The sequence below is a fragment of the Merops nubicus genome, unplaced genomic scaffold, assembly GCF_000691845.1.
Source record: "Merops nubicus isolate BGI_N331 unplaced genomic scaffold, ASM69184v1 scaffold50497, whole genome shotgun sequence".
Classification (NCBI taxonomy): domain Eukaryota; kingdom Metazoa; phylum Chordata; class Aves; order Coraciiformes; family Meropidae; genus Merops; species Merops nubicus.
This window is the reverse complement of record NW_008623269.1, coordinates 3,792-16,690: the sequence shown is the minus strand read 5'-3', so window position 1 is coordinate 16,690 and position 12,899 is coordinate 3,792. Positions and strand designations below refer to the sequence as shown.

The following is a 12,899-nucleotide window of genomic DNA, read 5'->3' as shown; positions in this document are numbered from 1 at the left end:
ATTAGAATGTCTGATAAAATAACATCATTACAAGTCTTGTATTCTCATTTTCACATTATACATTTTCTTATAGGCACATATGTATATACAGTGGCTATTCCATAACCAGCTTTATGTTCCAAAACAGCCCTTCTGAACTAAAGAGAGATTCTGGAAAGATATTTGTTGCTGAATTTGACTGAATCTTCAGTGCAACTGCAGCTGCTGGCTGCAGTGCTAAGTCCATTGATTCTCCATGGCTCATCCAGAAAGTCAAGATATGAATCCAGCTTTGCCGATGTACTTCAAAAAAATATAATAGCAACTCAGGTCCACAGGGTGAATCCAAGGTCATTTTGGAAAGAAGTGTAAACTGGGACTACAGCAGCAGCTTTACTGTCACTTTAGGACAGGTTGGGGAAAACACACCAAATAAGTTCATAATGAGTAAAGGATTTTCCAGTTCAAAAAAATGGATTTTACTACACGATAAACAAAGGGGTGAAAATACAAATCAATCACAAGATACTAGTTAAAACAATATCTTCAATATATAGAGTACTTATTCTACTTGATGTTTTGTTACGAGGAAAAGCCATTTTTTAACATTCTGCCAATTAAGAGCGCAGAGAAAATAGCTCTTCTGGTACCTCTCAACAAGTTAGTTTTGTCTTTGCACACTAATGTAATTTCACAGAATTGTTTAGCTGCTGCCAATAATGAGCTGAACTTCACTAATACGCTGACATATTCAATGTGATCATCTGAAACTATGTATAAAATATTATTTCTGGTATCTGTCCATCTTCTATTGATGTACCATTGTTGTTACCTGGTGAGCTATAAAAGACAAAGCAAGTTTTGCTAGCAGTAGGAGATTCGTGGATCACTTTCTTCAAACCTTTTGTTCCATAATGGGAATCGGGACCCTGAAAAACATCAGAAGAGATCAGCAACTGAATGGAAGTGGGCAGCAAGACCCATAAAGTGTTGAAGTTCAAAAGCTATTGACTTAGGTTAATTTTAAATAGCATAAAATTTCTGTACCCACATCATGTCTGCAATTTTTGTATATAACAACAGAAGCAAGTGCCCTATGACTAAATAACAAAAAATTAGTTTCTCTGACAGCAGACCTAAAACACTTGGATTTATCCAAACAGTGATGAGTAACTATTTTCTAGTATTTCTCTTTGTCATACAGCTTACCTATATTCCCTTTGTTCCCTGCCTCAACTTCTTTTATTGTGCAACAACCTTATTCCAACCCACTTATTAAAAACCCTAATTATATTTAAAAGAATATTAAAAGATTTTTGAGAAGAATATTTAACTTTACTACAACAAGTAATTCTTGCCTCTATTTCAGTACTAGTGTGTGAAAAGTTAAAAAAAAAAAACCAAAACCTCTCCACTTTCTTGACTCTAGCTAGTGGTTACAATATCCCTGATAAAAGAAATCAAGCAAATTTTGATAGAGAGCTGCCAGATTAAATATTCTAAATAGTGCTTTTGCCCACAAAGAACCAGTGACTTCCATTAAAACTCATTCTGACTCTTAAGTTAAAAAGTTAAAGTGGGAAGGCACAAAGGATCCAGCTATGAATTCTCTGCTGTGGCACAAAAGAGAGGTAGCCATTGTACAAGTTACTGTGGAGTCAAAGGAGGATGTAGGTTAGCACTAAACAAAATAAATTCAAGGTCTAGCAGATGCCTTTTCATCAGAAGACAGATAAAAGAACATTGTATCAAAATAACATTTTCTTCTGTACTGTTAGGCATTCTTACTTTCAGTGTTGCACAAGCTGTGTAGCAAACAGTTGGCAAAATCTCTATAGGCTCTTTGAACATAACTCTGAAGGTACTGGCTGTTCCATCACAACTAAATCCAGTATCGTTTTGTCCTAGTGTTTGATTCTTCTCATAATCAATTATCTGCACAAAAACATGAAAACAGTATTTTTAGGTTTACAAGCTTGAGAAAAGTTCTTCTGTATGCACATTAGAAGATTACAAGCACACACTTGCCTGCTCCACCCAGTTCCATTGCAAGGGCAGTGCAATCTCAGAGCTGGGCAATCGGTGCCATTTCCCAGCACAGCGTGCTGAGCAACGGCTTGTGAGCTTTACACAGGCTGTCCCTGAGTCTGTGGTCTAGATTCAACACTGCTCCAACCTGGTGTAGTCTTTGCTTGGGAGAGACTCTTTAGACCTCCTGCTGCTGAGCTTCACATACTGCATATAAACGCACTTAGACTTGCTGTGGTCGTGCACGTGCACAGCCCACATGCGGGAAGCACGCTCGCTGGCTGTGGCTATTCAGAAAACAAGTTGCTACAGGTAAGATAAGCAGTCAATCTACAGGTAAGATAAGCAGTCAATCTACAGGTAAGATAAGCAGTCAATGACACACTCTTAAAAGAAAACAAGAACCTGTGCAGCTATATTTTATATAATTTATTTCTAGGTTCAGTATAAAAATTAGACTACATAGTATTTCTTTTGCCTTCAGTTTTAATGGCAAAGAGGAATCACCAGCTAAGATGTGGTAATAGCAGATACCTCACTTCTCATGTGGGATAGCAATCCTGATCCCTGCTGCCAAACTCCTCTTGGAGAAGTAGGATATCAGAGCTTTAGAGTACCACAAATACTTCTAATTATTACTGCGCTAACAAGAATCCTATCAATTTTAATGTTTTATTATTAAATTACCATATAATTTTTAATACTGCAGCCCTGTTCTAGAGAAAACGTGTTCTAACTTTTTTCCTCAGCCACAATCAATAGAAATATTAACAATTCTAACACTGAAATCCTAAGCCATAAAAGAAGCATTTGCAATATGCATGAGCACTATTTTAAATGCTCTGCTAGTAACACTCATGCAGGACCAAGAACAAAGGTAAAGACACAGGACTTAAATACCTCTCTGAAAAGACTGTGACAAAACAGTTTCAGATTCACCAGAAATGGGGGATACTTCCAGTATAAAGAGGACCCATGTAAGATGGATGGCCTTCATGTGAACTATAAAGGCACATCAGCATTTCCATGTAGATCATGGAAAATAAATCCAGCAAACATGCTGAGGGAGCACACCAAATGCTCTCATCTGCTAACAGGAATTTAGCTTTGAGGATCAAATGAGTTAATGCAAAATAAGAATCCCCAAATATGTACAGTATAGCTTCTAGGTCCTCAGTGCCAACTCTTTTGATCTAAAGATCAAATCTAGTGCACTGTGCTACTCATTTACATAGATGTGTAGTTTGAGAAAACCAAACTGATGGCACTTCAGATCAAGACACTTGCAAGTGAGCTTTTAAACAGAGGAATGTGGAAAAGCCAGCAAATTCCTTCAAAACCTCATTCCAGACACATTCTGCTTGGAACATCATAAAAGGAAAGATAGAATTTTTTTCTTAAGAGACAGAAACAAAATTCCTATCCTTAAGTACAACAGTAATCATTAAATAGGAAACAGAAGACAAATTGTCATTTAAACAGGATGCCCAGAAATTAATCAAAACAGCAGTTCCAGTACATGCTAGAGGTCTACAAAATAAAATAGGGACAGTGGAATTTCTGTCCCTAAATGAAGTCACAGATTTCTTTCTTTCACAAAATTTCCTATCAATGTGATGTGATAGTACCAGCTTACAAAATACACAGCACAGGGCAAAAGTATGCCAGTCATGGAATGCTAGTACCTTGTTAGAAATCTTAGGATTAAATCAAAACTAACCTCAGTAAGAAAGAGAATTCAAATGGACTGAAATTCCGTGTTTAAAAGGAAAAAAGACAGTGCTGGCTCAATATTACTGGAAGACAATCCTGACCACACAATATGCTAGAAGACGTCAAACAAGCTACAAGAGCAGGAGAAAGTTTTAGTGGTGTATTCAATTACCTGCTCAGACTGGACAAGTGTCATATCAGGACATGAAGCAAGGGTGACATTTTTAGATGCTATCACTGACCATTTCATGAGCTTGCCCACCAATTGCTCAGTAGGAAGAAACGCAACCCTGGATTTGGTACTGACTGATGAGCAGGATCAGATTCAAAATTTCATAATGGAAACACAATGTAACAGTGTTCATAATATACTTAGAGTCAATACTCCCACGTGAACAACAAGAGCAAACCCACCACGGCAGTGCTAAAGTTCAAAAAGAGAAAAATGAGGAAGCTTGTTCAAAAGAAGCAACTAAGAAAATCAGATCCCTGTAAGAAGCATGCAGACTACTGAAGGACATCACATGCCCAAGTACAGTATTGGTACATATCCCCTGCTAGGAAAAGCTTGAGAAAAGGGGAAAAAAGCTGGCATGGCTTATCAGCAAAAAGCTATTATTAGACATAAACGTAAAAGGACATCCTATAGAAACATTAAGTTGTACCCAGATTAAAATAGAAAGGTTCAAACTGCCAGGTTAAAATGTAAAAAACAGAATAAGCAGGCCAAAGGAAGGTTTAGGAACAGCTATCTGAAAGCATCCAAACCACTGTTAAATCGTTCTCTCAACACAGCAGCAGCAAAGAGTCCTATAGACTCTCTGGTGGGCCAAACAGGGTGCAGACAGAAAATGAGCAGCAGCAGGATAACGTCTTCATGTAGGAGCCTGGAGAGGAACAACACAACTAAATTGTTTATCAGCAGAAGAAGAAAATGGGGTGATTCCCATGCTGGGACAATGTTTTCAGCAAGCCTAACATGGAAGTAACTTCACAGAAGAAGTTATGGTAACAGTAGCACACAATGTTCTGCCTAAGGCTGAACTAGTAGTAAATAAGATGTCAATTTTTTGAAATAGCTCTGGGCAAGCACAAGCCTCTAAGCCCCACTATGTGTATCAGGCAAGCTAAGAATGTAACAAACACCCCCTGGGTCAGACAAGTGGCCCAATATGCTCCCACAGAGGCAAAAGAAGATTTTGCTCAAGCTTAGCACACAAGTCTGGGATCTGTTGTCCATTCCTTCAGCATTCACAACTGTTCTGCCAGGGGTGCTACAGTGCATATCTCCCTTCTGTTTCTTCTAGAATATTCCAATTGATGAATGAACATGCGAAAATACCACCAAATTTAAAACAGGATATATGTTTCCTGTGGCAGTATGCTTAGTGTCCTCTGCCTTGAAAAAATACTCTTATCTGTTTTGATCTTCTGCTAGTATCATTAAGAGCCTCCTAGTCCTAATATTCTGGAGATTGGTGAATAAACAGTTCTGCACTTGCCTTATCCATTGCCCTCAGGATTTTAGAAGTATTGCTCACACCTCCCTACAGCCTTCTCAGCTGCAGGTTGGCAGCCATGAGGTTGTGGACAGAAGTCCAAAAGCGATCAAAAAGGACTTCAGGGTGCTGCAGCACTTGATTGAAAGGATCTGGACAGGTTGAACTGATGGGCCAAGGTCAATTGCATGAGGTTCAATGAGGCAAAGTACCGGGTCTTACACTTGGGTCACAACAACCCCAGGCAATGCTACAGGCTTGGGGAGGAGTGGCTGGAAAGCTGCCTGGCAGAACAGGACCTGGGGGTACTGGTGAACAGTCAACTGAACATGAGCCAGCAGTGTGCCCAGGTGGCCAAGAAGGACAACAGCATCCTGGCCTGTATCAGAAATAGTGTGGCCAGCAGAAGTAGGGAAGTGACTGTGCCCTTGTACTCAGCACTGGTGAGGCCACAGTTTGAGTACTGTGCTCAGTTTTGGGCACCACAGTATAAGAAGGACATGAGGTGCTGGACCAGGTCCAGAGAAGGGCAAAGCAGCTAATGAAGGGTCTGGGGAACATGTCTTATGAGGAGCAGCTGAGGGAACTGGGGTAGTTTAGCCTGGAGGAGGGGAGGCAGAGGGGAGACCCTATTGCTCTCTACAACTACCTGAAAGGAGGTTGTAGTGCGGTGGGTGTTGGTCTCTTCTCCAAGGTTACTAGCAAAAGGACAAGAGGAAATGGCCTCAAGTTGTGCCAGGGGAGGTTTAGATTGGATATTAGGAAGAAGTTCTTGACTGTAGAACACTGGAACAGGCTGCCCAGGGAGGTGGTAGAGTCACCATCCCTGGAGGTGTTCAAATAACATGTAGATGTGGCACTTGGGGACATGGTTTAATGGTCATGGTAGTGTTGGGTGATGTTTGGACTTGATAATCTTAGAGATCTTTTCCAATCTTAATGATCCTATGATTCTCCCTTGCAAACTGAAGAGTCCTAGCCTTTTTGGTTTCCCTTCATAAAGTAGCACCTCTATCCCCTCTCACTTTTAATTACCTTTTTCTCTACCTTCTAACTCTACTGTGTGAGATTGGGAACTGCACGCAATATTCAAGATGCGGCTTTCCTACAGCAACAGAATGTCACTTTTTATCTTGCTTTCAGTACCTTCCTGATGACACAGTGGGCTTTTCTAGCAGCCACTACATGTTGTGTTGCTGATTTCAGAGAGCTGTTCCCGACAAATCCAAGACCTCTGTCCCAAACTACGAGAAAATGTATTATAAAGGACAGATTTTGTGCACAACTGAACAGATTACAAAGCTATGAAAATCCTCTGCAGAAAGCTTATGGTAATTCAAGGTTAGACTAGATAAGTATCTTGAAGAAAGATTCACCAGGAGCTACTAAATAGAGAAACCAAACTCATCTCAGAAATGCTTATACTGAAAATGATTGAAGGACAGGAGAATACAGCAGAGGGGGAAAAGATTCATATTATTATTACTTTTCCCTAGTCACCTGGTAATGACCACTGCTGGGGACGAAAGACAGGTTAGATTCCTGGCCTGTCAACTCCACCTATCCAAATATATGCCAAACCTTTTGCAAGTACAAGTGTAGTTTCTCTATAAACCTACTGAAACAGAACATACCCTACCTGTATATTCACTTGATAGTCTGTGGGTCCATGAATAGATCCATATAATCCAAATCCCACTATGGAAATTCTTCTATTAACTGTGAACCTAGTAAGACACAAGCCAAGAAAGGAATTTAAACAACTGATGGGTTTATTACCTTATTCCCAGTCAAGCAGCAAAAAGACTCCCACTAAAGAGTAGAGCAGTAAACTGAAAATGACATTAAATTTTTTTTCAATAATACTTCCTATCTAGATTTCAGTAGTAAATAATGCTAGGTAACATATCAGCTTCATAGGTTAAAGCTTTCTATACCCTCAAGATATCCAGTATCACTACACAAAAGTAACCAGATTCTCAAATAACCTCCAAAATAAAAACAGATCAAGAATTGGTATTTTAAAAAGCTAATACAGCTAACACCCAAATACTCTAGAATGCACCCCATCCTCCTCAACGTTGTTCTTTGCTACTTTGTATTTTTTGTGCACAACAGCACATAATCTACCTTTTTTTTAAAAAAAGTAAAAGATCAAACATGTCCAAACAGAACCAGCAGGTTTGTTACTGTATCTTATAGAAAAATGCTGAAGTTGAGTAATATGTTCCCTTTCTTTCCACACTTCTCCCTCTCTCCTCCAGATAGTTTCAAAAGCCATACCTAATCCGATCACTGGTTCCACTGTAGCCCCAGCGACTCTCCACTTGCTGGAACCTGTTAATGCTACATTCTTTTCCTCTAAGGCAGCATCTTGGTCGGTCAATATAATCTACTTTAGGTTTAGGATTGACAGTAAAATGCAGAAAGAGATTTACTACTTCCCGATCTGACAAGATTCCAGATTGAGCAGGGCCTGTGAAAAGAAAAAACACTTCTGAGATCATCTGAATTACTCAACTGTTGCATTTATACCACACATATTTGCAAGCTGAAGGTTACAATAATATTTTCCAATGACCAGAGTGTATTCTGAAGAACGTTTTGCTTTCATTTGTGCATCACAACTTTTATTAGTATGACATTAATAACAGTGTTATTAAAACGGTGTTATTAAATAGGGTGCTAAGCACCTAACTGCTCACAGGTGAGTAGTGCCGAGATACTGTCTAACAGTAAGACCAAGGACCCCAAAACTCACCTGCTGCAAACTCTTCAATAGTCATTAATGGGAAACGGATTAAGGAAAGAGCTCTTCCAAGGACTTTTTGTTTGTTTCCAAATGTCACAGGCAGTTGTTGTCTCTGACATTCTGCTTCAGCCCAGCGGACAACAGCTCCGAAGAGCCTGCTTTCCCGAATACTAAGGGTATCCCTTTCTAGAACTGCACATAAAGTGTCTAAAGAAGAAAGAATTAACATAGATCACTTTTCATCCAAACTGGTAACAGTGCTACACATTAACTAAGCTTCAAATGTTAAGTAACCATGAAGAACATTCATAATAAGACAAAGACAACTAATCTGATGTATAAAGAAATCTCCCAGTGCTGTATAGACTCAAACTGAAGACCAGTTTCCTGTTCCACACGAACTTTCTTCTTGATTCTTAGAAGTGTGACTATATATAATCTGTGTAGTGACAACCAAAATCCTACAGAATTTCCATGGCTAGGGCAAGCTCAAAACTGGAAGTGACCAAGTGGTGAGTGCACACTACTGAAAACCCAGGTTATTCACAGCGACATTGTCAGGTTCTCATCCAAGTTGCCACTGGCTAACCTGGATAAACTACAGACACAAGAAGCAGTGGTGCACTCAAAATGACTTTAAAGACACACGGAAGTCATCTTAAACATTGACATATTTGGCACCCACAGAGCTTGAAGGTAGAACACAGGATGTGAGGCAAGTTACTCTCACATGTTTTACAAAAGCAAGTTTTCCTGTATTTATTACAAATTCTGGTATATGAATAAGAGGTATGCAAAAATTCTCAGTGTGTCATAGAACACAAGCCTGAAAAATTGTTTTAATATTCTGAATCCTCTGCCTTCTTTTGGAATTTTTATATGGCCTGAATTTAAGCAAGGTATGTTTGTGGTCATAGAAATATCTATGACTAGACATAACACTAGAAAGTCAAAACAGATTGGGGCTTCTCAAGAGTAGAGATGAACACTCAGAGTCTGGGTACAAATCCCACTGAACAAGAGTTAACAGTGATTTCACAGTTTCTTTAAGCGGCTGGAAGACCTTCCTTCAGTCTGAGTTGTTCAGTCTAGCTGGAGTTCAATCTTAGACATGTGGTAATAATGAAATTAAGTAAACAAATTGACAACTACTAGCTTTTCATAAAAGGATGAAACACAGAAACCACCACCTTAAGTATTTATTTTTTTAAATACAGGTCATAAACTGTACCTGATCTTGCAGCTCTGCATAGTGAAGTACCATGTGGCAACAAAACAGTACCACTCCTGTTACATGTGAAAAGCAGGCATGGATCCCTCAGGGATGAGGCACAACCCTCAGTGAAAGCTTTGGCTTTAATAAAAGCATAGTGTTACCATGCTGGGAGCCCCAGGACACCGACACTAATCAAACGGGACCCAATGCAGTGGAACACTGAACAGGAGCAAAGCTCAAACAACAGCACTGCACGGGTGGGTAATAAAACTTGCACTGATCATTTTAACAGTCTTCCCACACCCTACAATTCTCTTTGGAAGTTTAATGCTTAGGACACACAAAGCAGCTTACCTATATCAATATCAGTAAAGCCTTCTGCACTTATTGCATCCATAGTACTTTTGTCTATTGTGTCAAGACAAAGACTAGCAAGCTGAGGTTCATCAAACAAGCGAGCCTGAAAAGGAAGAAATACATCTTAAGCAAAATGTGACAAACCACTGATCTTAAAAAGCAGGTATTTTTACTCTAGTGTAGATCTAAACTAAAAAAGGTTTATTTGTCTAAGTACTGTCTGTGTTTATATCTTAAAGAGCGCTTAAATTCTCAAAGGAGTATGTAAAATAATAAAAAGATGTAAATTCTCAAAGGAGAATTCACAAAATGCAAGTTTCCCTTTGTGCTTATTTGTAGTTTTGGCCATATAACTAAAAGAGCACATATCAAATCCACTATAGTGAAGTGAACCACAGTCTTAACAAAAAACAGCCAAGAGTTTCACACAAACACATGGTAGAATAAATTGGCTCCACTCCATTGCATATTTAAAAAAAAAAAAGCCTTTCCTCCACATTAATATGAAGCTACGTCTGTAGAAATGCTAACAGAGCAACAAGACATTGTCATACATAGATTAGACTATGTGACAGCAAACCCCCTGTGAAGTAATATTATTTCCCTCCAAATACTTAATTTTCTTAGTAACTCAAAACTAAGCTTAAATTTACCTACTTGAGTAAGCAGCATAAAGGCATTATCTGCTCGGAGATGCTTCGTTAGAAAATCCACACAATGTGCTTCCAGGGCTGGGACTGCATACTTTTTAGCAGTGTATAAAGTAGTCATGACTGTTTCTGGACCAATTTGAACCTCATCTGAATAAAGAAACCTAGAAATCAATACACAAATAGATATCATAAAACCATACCTTGAGGGGGGCAGTCAAACACAATGTAACAGCCTCTTTGCATTTACAGAACAGGTCAAAGAGTCTCACTGTGAACATGCAACAGCTGACTATCCAGTATTTTTTCAAATTAATAAGCTAGTTAAAGGGTTTAAGAAAGAATATTACGTTAACCTAATGGCATACATATGTTTAAACATGTATTACTCCCCAAGACTGATCTGGCCGTAGTAGTTATACATAGCCCGCACACTGTAAACAACAGCTGGGCTGCAGAGGGAGTTGCCATACAACTGCAGGCCCTCCTGCTTCACTAGGAAGAGCTCTCTTTCTGCAGATCAACACACAGCCCTCTACAGCTTCATTACTGAACTTAATTTACTGACACTGCACACTAGCTCCTCTGACATGAGAAGAATACTGTCAAGGACCATGTCCAAGTTACCATTCTGTGGTGTTCAGAGGAGAGGAAAGGGAGCTATATTCTAGCAGGCGACCTTGGCTCTTCCATTCCTGCCATAGCAAAACACTCTGGCTTGTCTCCACTGCTTGAGGCTAGATGATTGGTTTAGATTATAGCATAAGCTGTGAACCCAAAGACAGAAGCCTCCACCAAAACCAGGGAAAAAGCCTCTTCCTGAACAGCTGTTATTTGAGAGCAGATAAGATTTATTTTAAAGTTCTTTATAGAAGAGATAAGTTTTAAAAAAATAACTTTTCTTACAGGTGACACTGAAGACAATCTTAGCAATATTTCATTGTTTTTTGAGAGAGTAGCCAAGAATAGCTTCTGATTTACAGAAAGGCAGCTGTCCCCAACACATGGGTGATTAAACCTAATAAACCAGGGCACATTAGCAAATGCAGAAATTCCACAATGAAGACCACGACTTTCCTTCATATTCCTCAATGCTTTTTGTTCAGAAATTCCTGGAAATGAATGCCAGGCAACATGGAAGGCATGTTTAGAAGGGTTTTTAAATGTAAAAGTAAGCAGTTTGTATTTAACAAGAGAAACTCATTCAAGTAATGGACTCAAACATTTTGCAGTGTGTACACGACATTCAGGATAGGTTCCTAAGCTCTTTGAGGCCCAGGAATGCTGATTTCAGTTACACCCTATTTCTATTGTAAATATTCTGCCTGGCAGATTCAGATCAGTAGCCATCTGTTAGCAGATCTAAGTAGAAGAAACCTAGAATTAAAGTTTCAACTGAAGTTCTTCACTGTTTCTATTTCTTATATTCAAAGAAAACTAATTCTCAGTAGTTGCTAACACACAGCTAAGGATAGTGTTCAGCATTAAATTTGGTGCCACATAGCAGCAGGTACAGATCTACCATTACAGTGTCTATTCAAACAGCCAGCCTTCCCATTACGTGAGAAATACGAACAATGCTCTAATTCTTTAAACTGGACCAAGCACCTTTTAGAAAGAATGAGTTTAATTAAATGCTAACTTTGTTTTTTAGTAAGTTTCATACAGTTAATTGTGTGTGTGTGTACACATAATACCAAGTTGGTTATGGAACATGACTTTGAATTTATTCCTTTAAGTGTGTACAACCTGAAGCAAATGAATGAACTGACACACCAGAGGAGCTTATCTGGTGTGTGGTTCTCTTTCTGCTACACCTTAAGAATCAGGGCACAGTTACAAGCTGCACTTTTCTGACCCTTGCTCTCCCAGGAATTTTGCAGGCTTTTTCCTCGTACGATCAAAAAAACAATTATGTGGCCAAATGACAGGAATTCAAATGTGGCAACACTGCATATACATGCTGGGTTTTCATTCCTGTGAAACCTGTGAGCTACAGGATACTTTTTCACCCCCTGAAGGACACACTTGAGGCTCTGTGCTCCAATCCCTCCGCTGCTGTATGGCTGGATATACATTAGAAGACTCCCCAGCAGAAGGTGTGTCAATGACAAACCAATGGAACTTAAGTGAATAAAGTTCTGGTAACTAAAATTTGCACAGCATCTCAGGCAGTAACTAACAATACTATTCTCAGCACAAATCCAAAACACAGTCCCACACAGGCTACCCTGAAGAATTTAACTCTATCCCAGCTGAACCCAGTACATTCTCTACCCATTACTGCATACCATTTATGCTATGCTATTGCAACACATACCCATTAACCGCCCCCTCCCCTGCAAAATGTCAGTAAAATGTGCCTAAATATCCATAAAAAGTTCATTGAGTTCATTTGGTCTATGACTTTGGGCTCCATCTGTTGTAGTACTCACTCAGGACAGGAGAGCTGGTATGTTCCATGGAGATAGTGAGCACTACTGACCTCAAGAGTCATTTATTTCCTAGACATGGATCAGCACAGAGCTTGATAAAAACTCATAGTTACAGAACATGTGACAGTTACTTTTAAACTGAGAAAACACACTACAAGAGGCATCCAAACACATTAAGGAAGTCACGTTGTCAGGCTTTTTTATTTAATATTTCAAGTTTTTGACAATGCAAATACTTTTCTGGATTTTCAAAGCCAAATAATCTTTTGC

The 12,899-nt window shown here is 39.1% G+C and overlaps 1 protein-coding gene across 1 annotated transcript; it reads right to left on the bottom strand.

The window, feature by feature from the left end:
- Positions 1–434: 434 nt before the first annotated feature.
- LOC103777454 (BTB/POZ domain-containing protein 1) lies at positions 435–10,354 on the bottom strand. Its single transcript, XM_008945007.1, has 7 exons — positions 10,202–10,354; positions 9,542–9,647; positions 7,981–8,178; positions 7,503–7,695; positions 6,859–6,946; positions 1,768–1,914; positions 435–908 (listed from the first exon to the last, which is right to left on the bottom strand). Exons 1-7 carry the CDS (start codon positions 10,313–10,315, stop codon positions 750–752), a joined length of 1,005 nt encoding a protein of 334 aa, XP_008943255.1. The 5' UTR covers positions 10,316–10,354; the 3' UTR covers positions 435–749.
- Positions 10,355–12,899: the final 2,545 nt, after the last annotated feature.